At 28.8% G+C, this 12,012-nt stretch overlaps 1 protein-coding gene across 1 annotated transcript; it reads left to right on the top strand.

The window, feature by feature from the left end:
• Positions 1–2,920: 2,920 nt before the first annotated feature.
• LOC105134018 (protein ABSCISIC ACID-INSENSITIVE 5-like) lies at positions 2,921–3,325 on the top strand. Its single transcript, XM_011038247.1, has one exon. It carries the CDS (start codon positions 2,921–2,923, stop codon positions 3,323–3,325), a length of 405 nt encoding a protein of 134 aa, XP_011036549.1.
• The last annotated feature ends 8,687 nt before the right edge of the window (positions 3,326–12,012 follow it).

Raw genomic sequence — 12,012 nt, 5'->3', positions numbered from 1 at the left:
GTGGGGTGACAGGTGTGCACGCCAGAGCTCGAACCCCGGTACAATGGAAGGAGACAAGTCCCTTCCACCACTTTTTCTTAATGGTGGTGGTGGTATGTCGAGATCCGAGAAATCAAACCACTCCTTCAACATTGTATTTTTATAAATGGATGGAGGTTCTTAAATTTAACGTTGTTTTTCTACCATTCATTTACTTGGGACATTGGGTGCGATTATCTAAATATGAAACTAAGGGGTACAAAATTTGAACATATGAACATATCCCATGTAGAATATGAACATATCAATGGCTACTTTGCTACGTTCCATGTGATATTCAAGAATAAAATTTGAATCAACAATGTGAGAAACTCGCTATACTAATTGTTTTTTTTTTAATTCACTGCAACATTTTCTTCACTAAATTGTATGGTAGGCTGTAAACCTAAATTTAAAAGGTCTTAAAAACCTCATATAAAACTTAATTTTCCTTGGACATAACAATAAGGACTCAATCTTTCTTGACCTCAACTAAAGAATGACATATTTCTCTTGGGTTTATTTGGGTTTATTCAAGGAAATAATCCATTTTTTTGGGTATGGTTACATTTTGAATTTTACTTTCTCTAGATTTATTAGTTGTATAAAAGTATTTCAATAATTCAATATATTTTTATCGATATTAATATTATGTAAGAAATAATGTGTAAAAATCTTTTAAGAAAGAGATAATATGTAAAAATCTTTTAAGGACTCACCATATTTTCATCTATATTAATATATATGTTAATGATTTTTTTTTATTAATACACATGTCAGAGATATTTCATCTCTTTAATGCTATTAAGGCAATATTATATTTTAGCCCTTCTTCTATATAAAAAGATTAATAAGATATAAACAAATCATAAATCCTTTAAACAGGAGGTTAAAATCTTCATTGTATATTGCTTATTTATTTTCAAAGTATCTCTCGGTAATATTATTTTATTTTCTCTCAAAAATTCATTGACTTGACCATTACAGAATCCAAAAAAAAACTTTTTATAAGTATCAAGCACCCGCCTCCAATCATCTTGGCTACGAAGAATGAGTTAGATTGCTAGTTTAAAGAGAATAACCGATTATCCAAGACATAAACCCTAGAAACTTGGATATCTTGAGACATCATCAATGGCGTCGTCTGTGTGATAAAAAAAATCATCATTTTATTTTTAATGATATTTCCAAGTCATTCCATGACATACTTGGACTACAACACTTAATGGACCTGCTCGTTACCACGAGCACTTTTGGTCATTCAAACTTCCAACAACTAAGTGCAACCCTTCACTTGGGTTGTGTTGACTGCTTAAAGGTAAAATCAAATTTTATCACCTCAACAAATCTTAGCACCTGTGGCATCCCCACCCTCGAAAAGGATTGATAAGGGGTTTCTCTAGTGCAATAATACCACTCTCTGAATGATGGATTAGAGGGCTCCTTAAAACCCAACAAATCACCTTAGAGTATATTATCCTTGATAGGAAGTAAGTTTATTTTTAAATTTGAATAATTGTCTCTTTGACATACATTTTTTATCTATAAATGTTCAATGGAAACTTCTGGACTCTTGCAAAATCTCCTTGGAATGAGTTCTTCCTATTGCAATTGCACAATCTCTTTAGAAAGGGTTCTTTCTATTATGTGAGCATAATCTCCTTGAAAGGGGTTCTTCTTAGTACGGTTGCATAATCTCCTTGAAAAGGGTTCTCTCTAGTATGATAGCTCTACCTTCTACGACAGCTTGAGATGACCAACCTCAACAAAGCAACAGGACCCTTGCCTTATGGTCAAATATATACCAACAAGGCTAAATGGAACTTAGAAAATTAACACAACTCTTCAGATAAGTCCCTAGACCTTATGTTATCTTCAGGGATAATCTCAAATCTCCCACTCTTAGGCTTGGTCTCTCCCTCTAGTAAGGGGTAGTGGTGAGCAAAAAAACAAGAAACCAAAAACTGAGAAAAAAATAAAAAAAAAACTGAATTGAAAAAAACTAATTAAAATATTTGTAATTTTTTTTTGTTTGATTCGGTTTTAGAAACCTGAAGCCGGAAAAACCTCTTAAACTGAATCGAGGGTACTATAAATAAAAAATATAAAAAACACATTATTTTTCTTAACCCTAGTGTCCAGACTCCAGCCGTCCTTCTCCTTACTCCTAAGCTGCTCCCTCACAATTTCACACATTCACTCACAGATCTGTAACAAAATCCGGTTAATCCATCTTTATCAACAACCAACCACATCCCTCTTCCATACCATCTTCATCTTCAAACTAGCCAGTCAGCCACATCCCTTTCTCACATGGTCACACCCGACCTTGAATTATAGGACACACACCACACCGGCATATCGAACTAGTCTCCCACACCACTTCATCTTTAAACTACCAATCAACCACATCTCTTTCTTACACAGTCGCACTCGACCTTGAATTTTATGACACATATCACACTGGCACACCAAACCTTCAGAATCCAACTCTAATTCTAGCAAACCAGTCAGGCAGTCACCTCCCTCTCTCACACCTAACCTTGAATCGTGTCACAACTCATACTAGGTATGATTTCTTTTTGTTGTCAATCTCTATTTTTATTTTTTTAACATATACTATTCTGTTTATTTTTTTCTGGTTGATTTTTTTCTGCATTAAAAAATCTGTGATTAATTTACCAATAATGTTTTGGTTGTATTTTGTGATTTTTTTATGCATTAAAAAATTCTGTGATTAATATTTTGGTTATATTTTGTGGATTTTGGGAATATGGATCAATTTAGCATAAGGATGATTAATTTACCAATTTATTTTAATTATAATGTCTAGGTTATCTTGGATAAGGTTCTGTGTATATATCAAGATTAGATTTCTAGTTGTTGTACGAGAGTAACAACAATGACTAGGCTGCAGCAACAGGTTTCATGGCTAGACATTTCAAGCATGGCTGCTAGGGGTGGGGATGGGGATGGGGGTGGTGGTGGTGTTATGCATCAAGGCATAGGAGAGTCATCTGGTAGGAATGGTGGTTATGCTGGGAGAGCAGGGAATGATGGTGGGTATGGGCAGGGTCATGGAGTAGGAATGGGTGCACCACCGAGTCCAGTGTCATCAGATGGAATGGTTATTAATTTTGATTATTCAGGAAATCAGTTTGGGATGGATACAGAGGGGTTTAGTGGACGGAAGAGGATTATTGATGGGGTGGTGGAGAGGAGGCAACGAAGGATGATCAAGAATAAAGAGTCTGCTGCGAGGTCTAGAGCTAGAAAACAGGTACCATTATTTGTTTACAACTACTAAATATGTATTTTGATTTTGTTGACTACTAGTTTATAATGCCATGTACGAGTATCTTAGAAATGCGTTAATGCACTAATTATTCTTAACGCATCAATCTCTCAAGCTTTCTTTGCCCTTGTTGTTGATTGTTTTGAATAGTAAATCAAATACTCTTGACAGCTAGAAATTAAGAATTGGAGTTCTTCCAATTACATTTTAAAGAATAGCTAAATTGCAGGTTACTTGATAGGTGCACATGCCTGCCTGCTCGAATCTAGGGAGATATGGATTTATTAAGAGCACTTAAATTATATTGTAATTAATCACAGATATTTGATTAAATGCTTACACTTCAATCTTCAACATAAATATCATCACGTATATTTGTATGTTTTATAATAATTTTGCCTGTTCCGCGGCCTATACAGTTGCCTGTACCACAGGCCTATACAATTAAACTAGAAGTTGATTTTGAAATCTACAAAAATCTTGAATTATGTAAAAAAAATTTATATACTCATACTTTTTATTTTATAATTTATTAATTAAATTATTTACAATCATCTAATATGTCTAATTTTTTATTTTATAAAATTTGATGAAAAATTACATCTAACACTGGATAATAATTAGTTCAAAAGTTATTTTGATAGTAAAATATACTTTTTATTTTTACATATTCTAATTTATTTTATAATGTTATAATTTTAGATCTTGATTTCTAGGTTTTGATGTCAACGATATTAAGAAATCAAAGTGCAATGTTCTTATCATTTTGATGTGTTTTTCGATTGGGATAATATGCACAATGAAAATTTATATTTTTTGCATAAAGTGTCTTATTTTTTATCGCAATGTTATTTTGTTGTTTTTTTAAGCTTTTTTGAAAGCAATGCTTTGTAATTTAAATTTTAACTTAGTGAGTGTATTATTTAAATTTTGATGTAGGAGAAGTTCAAAACACAAATATTAGAAAGACTTGCAATATATTGAACTCAATATTAGCATTAATAATTTAATATAAAAAAATATTCAATTATAAAAAAATATTAAATATATTATAGAATCTTGTAATAAAATTAGATAATTATTAACATTAATCACAAGCCTATTAGAAAGCCAAAAAAATACAGGTTTTTTAGTTTTTTGTTAAAAAAACAAACTGAATCAAATTAAAACCAGCAGGTTCGAACTGGTTAGATTCTGGTTTGAATTTTTTAGTTTTAAAATTTTTTATTTTGATTATTTTTAAATAAAAATTGAACCGAATCTAAAATGTTCACTCCTAGTAGGAGGTTCTGAAGCCCCATGTCATTGCGAGGGAGGTTATAAGTCTTCAGTTCTTAAAAAAATACAATAACTCTTCAAAAAAATAATTGACTTGGTTTTCTTAGTGAAATAACACTATTTTTTTTGGGTTCCCCATTTTTTTTTAGAAAAAAATTTAAGTATGATCGTTAACAAAAATATATCCCTTTCATCCCTCGATAATTTTTAAAGTGTGGATGTTGATAAGGATTCATTCTCTCATGTTTTTATAAAATTTTCTAAGTATAAGCTTTATTATTTATAAATTCTTTTTAATTTTTTAGAAACAATTTTAAATATACACTTATGCTCATTAGGTTTCTCCATCTATTAATATTTTAAAAAAACATAGATTTCTCTGTAGTTTCCACCTCACCCTCTTTAAGAATTTTTGAAGTATGGAATGGAAATGCCGTTTTCCAAACAGGATAAAAAATGTTTTATAAATAAAGCAAAAGTTAGCTCACGATAAAAAAAACATGACAAAAATCACAGTGCAAAAATCGAAGATGACAGTTCCAAAGAGGGGCCGCTGGGGACCATTTCCCCATCCCCACTGTTAACAGTAAATCAATTATTACTATTTGTTTTTTTTATTTTTATACTTAAATATATTTTTAACATATTTAACTCCTATAAATCATTGCTATCACATCTACTTTTAAATCTAACCTCGTCCAAAACTTAGGTTATGAATTTACAGAATCAAAACAAAATGATATTGCTTTGTTTTTCTAAAGATAAAACGATTGTTTTGAATAATATTCAAAAAATAAAAATATATTTTTTAAAATAAAAATATTTATTTTTTAAATTAATTCAGCTAAGACTTAACAATGCTAACCTCCAAACTTATTAAAAATAAAACATTCGTTGAGTCAGGTATCAAATCAGCGGATTGCACTATCACGATTTAATAATTATATTATAAAAAAATTTAAAAGATGTAATAATATCATTTTTTTCTTTAATAAAATTTAATTTATTCTTATAGGTAAAAAAAATAACAATTTTTTTCTCTTACATAGTAAAAACATGTTCTTTAATATATTTAATCATTTTTATAATTGTAGTTAAAAAATATTAATTTGAAAAACACTATATTTAAATATATTATCTATCTAATCACACGTATCACAATATCAAATGAAATCTTGGTTTCCAGTCTAGAATCTATCACTGTAAAAGTCAGTCCCAAAATAGTAAGTACAGTTACATTTGGATTCTCATAAATTAAAGCATTATGATGCATATGAAAATGAGAAAATAAAAATGATAAATTTAAGAAGAATTTATATTTTGTATATTTTAATTTTATGATAAATTTTTTACTATATTTAAATAAATTTGTTTTTCTATATTTGAATAAAATTAAAATAACATAATATATATAATAAAAATATTAATTTTTATAGTGTTTTATTCTTGTTTTTACTGTAGATAAAATTATTTAATCAATAACAAATATTTTCTTATTTATTTTAGTTATTAAATTTTTATTTTTATTTTAGCTTCAACATTCCATACGATGTTTTGATATTTTCTTCTCTTTAAATGTTGTTGAGTATTGAAGGTTTTTGATGAAATTTTACAATTGAATTAAAAGCTAATTTGATGAAATAAGATTTAATTTTTTAATATTAAAAATAATTAAAAGAAGAAGCACCAAAGCCGCAGCAACAACAACAAAAAAACATAGGGCTTTTTTCTTCAAATTTATGTTAAAAAAATAAATTATGTCTAAAATTCTTAATCTAATCATTTTTGTCCCTTTAGTTTTAAGATTTTATGTTTTGGTCTAAACTTTATTTTTTTCATGTTTCAATCTTATAATTTTTAAAGAGAATAGAGAGAGTTGTTGAGAAATGAGAGAGAAGAGAGAAAGTGGTTGATTAACCATATTTTAATAATAAAAAAAACAATCTACTTCCAACAACTAAGTGCAACCCTTCACCTGGGTTGTGTTAATCGCTTAGAGGTAAAATCAAAATTTATCACCTCAACAAATCTTAGCACCTATGGCATCCCCACCCTTGAAAAGGATTGACAAGGGGTTTCTCTAGTGCAATAATACCACTCTCTAAATGATGGATTAGAGAGCTCCTTAAAACCCAACAAATCACCTTAAAGTATATTATCCTTGATAGGAAGTAAGTTTATTTTTAAATTTGAATAATTGTCTCTTTGACATACACTTTCTATCTACAAATTTTCAATGGAAACTCCTGGACTCTTGCAAAATCTCCTTGGAATGAGTTCTTCCTATTGCGATTGCACAATCTCTTTGGAAAGGGTTCTGTCTAGTGTATGAGCACAATCTCCTTGAAAGGGGTTCTTCATAGTACGGTTGCATAATCTCCTTGAAAAGGGTTCTCTCTAGTATGATAGCTCTACCTTTTACGACAGCTTGAGATGACCAACCTCAATAAAGCAACATGACCCTTGTCTTATGGCCAAATATATACCAACAAGGCTAAATGGAACTTAGAGAATTAACACAACTCTTCAGATAAGTCTCTAGACCTTATGTTATCTTCAGGGATAATCTCAAATCTCCCACTCTTAGGTTTGGTCTCTCCCTCTAGTAAGGGGTAGTGGTGAGCAAAAAAACAAGAAACTAAAAACTGAGAAAAAAATAATTGAAAAAACTAAATCGAAAAAAACTAATTAAAATATTTGTAAAAAATTTTTGTTCGATTCGGTTTTAGAAATCTGAAGCCGGAGAAACCCCTTAAACTGAATCAAGGGTACTATAAATACAAAAAAAAAACACATTATTTTTCTTAACCCTAGTGTCTAGACTCCAGTCGTCCTTCTCGTTACTCCTAAGCTGCTCCCTCACAATTTCACACATTCACTTACAGATTTGTAACAAAATCCGATTAATCCATCTTTATCCACAGCCAGCCACATCCCTCTTCCATACCATCTTCATTTTCAAACCAGTCAGTCAACCACATCCCTTTCTCACATGGTCACACCCGACCTTGAATTATAGGACACACACCACACCGGCATATCGAACTAGTCTCCCACACCACTTCATCTTTAAACTACCAATCAACCACATCTCTTTCTTACACAGTCGCACCCGACCTTGAATCTTATGACACATATCACACTGGCACATCAAACCTTCAGAATCCAACTCCAATTCTAGCAAACCAGTCAGGCAACTCCAATTCTAGCAAACCAGTTAGGCAGTCACCTCCCTCTCTCACACCTGACCTTGAATCGTGTCACAACTCATACTAGATATAATTTCTTTTTGTTGTCAATCTCTGTTTTTATTTTTTTTACATATACTTTGTGATTCTATTTATTTTTTTCTGGTTGATTTTTTTCTGTATTAAAAAATCTGTGATTAATTTACCAATAATGTTTTGGTTGTATTTAGTGATTTTTTTATGCATTAAAAAATTCTGTGATTAATATTTTGGTTATATTTTGTGGATTCTGGGAAAATGGATCAATTTAGCATAAGGATGATTAATTTACCAATTTATTTTAATTATAATGTCTAGGTTATTCTTGGATAAGGTTCTGTGTATATATCAAGATTAGATTTCTAGTTGTTGTACGAGAGTAACAACAATAACCGGGCTGCAGCTACAGGTTTCATGGCTAGACCTATTTCAAGCATGGCTGCTAGGGGTGGGGATTGGGATGGGGGTGGGGGTGGGGGTGGTGGTGTTATGCATCAAGGCATAGGAGAGTCATCTAGTAGGAATGGTGGTTATGCTGGGAGAGCAGGGAATGATGGTGGGTATGGGCAGGGTCATGGAGTAGGAATGGTTGCACCTCTGAGTCCAGTGTCATTAGATGGAATGGTTATTAATTTTGATTATTCAGGAAATCAGTTTGGGATGGATACAGAGGGGTTTAGTGGACGGAAGAGGATTATTGATGGGCTGGTGGAGAGGGTGATAGAGAGGAGGCAACGAAGGATGATCAAGAATAAAGAGTCTGCTGCAAGGTCTAGAGCTAGAAAACAGGTACCACTATTTGTCTACAACATCTAAATATGTATTTTGATTTTGTTGACTACTAGTTTATAATGTCATGGGGACTTTTGGATTTTCTTCACGAATGTTTTGATGGAACATGCATTTCGCTTAAAATGAACCAAATCCAGCACATCTGTGAATATATATTTGATCTTCAGTTTATACTTACATAACAAGGCCCAAAACAAAGTAGACATTGAAATTGCTTCTTCTCAAATGATGTACGAGTATCTTAGAAATGAGTTAATGCGCTAATTATTCTTAACTCATCAATCTCTCAAGTTTTCTTCGCCCTTGTTGTTGATTGTTTTGAATAGTAAATCAAATACTCTAAACAGCTGGAAATTAAGAATTTGATGGAAAATTACATGGATGATAATTAATTCAAAAATTATTTTGATAATAAAATATACTTTATATTTTTACATATTTTAATTTATTTTATAATGTTATAATTTTAGATTTTAATTTCTAGGTTTTGATGTCAACGATATTAAAGAATCAAAGTGCAATGTTCTTGTCATCTTGATGTGCTTTTTGATTGGGATAATATGCATAATGAAGATTTATATTTTTTGCATGAAGTGTTTTATTTTTTATAGCAAAGTTATTTGTTATTTTTTTAAGTCCTTTTAAAGGCAATGCTTTGTAATTTAAAATTTAACTTGGTGTGTATGTTATTTAAACTTTGATGCAGGAGAAGTTCAAAACATAAATATTAGAAAGACTTGCAATATATTGAACACAATATTAGCATTAATAATTTAATATAAATAAATATTCATTATAAAAAATATTAAATATATTATAAAATCTTATAACAAAATTAGATAATTATTAACATTAATCACAAGCCTATCAGAAAGCCCATCAGAAAGTTGTCAATAAGCCTAAAAAGCTAAAAAAATACAAGTTTTCTAGTTTTTTGTTAAAAAATAAACTGAATCAAAATAAAACTGGTTGGTTTGAACCGGTTCGGTCTTGGTTTCAATTTTTTAGTTTTTTAAAATTTTATTTTAGTTATTTTTTTAGATAAAAACTATACCGAACTAAAAATATTCACTCCTATTATGAGGCTCTGAAACCCCGTGTTATTGTTAGGGAGGTTATATGTCTTCAGCTCTTAAAAAAATATAATAACTCTTCAAGAACATGATTGACTTGGTTTTTTTAATGCAATAACACCATTTTTTTTGGGTTCCCCACTTTTTTTTAAAAAAAATTTTAAGTATGATCGTCAACAAAAATATATCCCTTTCATCCTTTGATAATTTTTTAAGTATGATCGTCAATAAAAATATATCATTTTCAATCCTTGATAATTTTTTAAGTGTGGATGTTAACAGAGATTCGTCCCCTTAAATTTTTAAAAAAAATTCTAAGCATGAGCTTCATTTGCTATAAATTCTTTTCAACTTTTTAGAAAAAAATTTAAATATAAACTTATGCTCATTAAATTTCTCCATCTATTAATATTTTCTAAAAATATATATTTCTCTGTAGTTTCACCTCACCCTCTTTAAGAATTTTGGAAGTATGGGATGGAAATGCCGTTTTCCAAACAGGATAAAAAATGTTTTATAAATAAAGCAAAAGTTAGCTCACGATAAAAAAAACATGACAAAAATCACAGTGCAAAAATCGAAGATGACAGTTCCAAAGAGGGGCCGCTGGGGACCATTTCCCCATCCCCACTGTTAACAGTAAATCAATTATTACTATTTGTTTTTAGCTTCGTGGTTTGACTTTTACAAATTAATTTTTTTTTTTCATTTTTATACTTAAATATAGTTTAAAAATAAAACGATTGTTTTGAATAATATTAAAAAAAATAAAAATATATTTTTTAAAATAAAAATAAAAATTCTTTAAATTAATTCAGCTAAGACTTAACAAGGTTAACCACCAAACTTATTAAAAGTCAGGTATTAAATCAGTGGATTACATTGTCAGGTTTAATAATTATGTTATTAAAAAAATTAAAAGATGTAATAATATAATTTTTTTCTTTAATAAAATTTAATTTATTTTTACAGGTAAAAAAAGTAACAAATTTTTTCTCTTACATAGTAAAAACATATTCTTTAATATATTTACTCATTTTTATAACTGTAATTAAAAAATATTAATTTGAAAAACACTATATTTAAATATATTATCTATCTAATCACACGTATCACAATATCAAATGAAATCTTGGTTTCCAGTCTAGAATCTATCACTGTAAAAGTCAGTCCCAAAATAGTAAGTACAGTTACATTTGGATTCTCATAAATTAAAGCATTATGATGCATATGAAAATGAGAAAATAAAAATGATAAATTTAAGAAGAATTTATATTTTGTATATTTTAATTTTATGATAATTTTTTTACTATATTTAAATAAAATTAAAATAACATAATATATTTAATAAAAAATATTAATTTTTATAGTGTTTCCTTCTTGTTTTTATTGCAGATAAAATTATTCAATCAATAGTGAAAGTTTTATTTATTTATTTTAATTATTAAATTTTTATTTTTATTTTAGTTTCAACATTCCATGTGATGTTTTGATATTTCTTTCTCTTTGCATGTTGTTGAGTATTCAAGGTTTGTGATGAAATTTTATAATTGAATTAAAGGCTAATTTTATGAATAAGATTTAATTTTTTAATATTAAAAACAATTAGAAGAAGAAGCACCAAAATAACAACAATAAAAAAAAAAGACAAAGGGTTTTTTTCTTCAAATTCATGTTAAAAAAATAAATTATGTCTAAAATTCTTAATCTAGTCATTTTTGTCCCTTTAGTTTTAAGATTTTATGTTTAGGTTCTAAATTTTATTTTTTTCGTGTTTCAATCTCTTAATTTTTAAAGAGAATAGAGAAAGTTGTTGAGAAATGAGGGAGAAGAGAGAAAGTGGTTGGTTAACTATATTTTAATAACTAAAAAAATAATCTTTATGTTAATTGATTTTTTTTTATGAGAAAAGTGTTATTGAGGTATTTTTTAACTTGTATATCTTGTTAGAAAAAAAAAAAGAAGCAAATTTGGGCTTGGTATTTTTTTTGTTTAATTTCAAAAAAATTGTATATTCACTTGAAGGTATTTTAAAGCCAAGAATGAATTATTAAGGTGATTAGGGCATCATTTTAGGTTTTTTAAAGTAACAATAATAATTAAAAATATTTAAATAATATAATAGCAATTTTGTTTTATAATATTATCATTCATTTTGTTAATTATTATATATGAATCCAATATGCAATTTTTTTTACTTTGGTGTCGTGGATGTTAAGTGCAAACAAAATTTTTTTTTTATTACAAATTTTTTACTTAATTTTCTCAGACTAATCATTCCTTTTTCTCTTTACTCAATACTAAATATTTAGGCATGGTTTTAAATTTT

Source organism: Populus euphratica, unplaced genomic scaffold, assembly GCF_000495115.2.
Source record: "Populus euphratica unplaced genomic scaffold, PopEup_1.0 scaffold38.1, whole genome shotgun sequence".
In the NCBI taxonomy this organism is placed as follows: domain Eukaryota; kingdom Viridiplantae; phylum Streptophyta; class Magnoliopsida; order Malpighiales; family Salicaceae; genus Populus; species Populus euphratica.
Note: the sequence above shows the minus strand (reverse complement) of the source record. Positions and strands in the feature narration are given on the sequence as shown.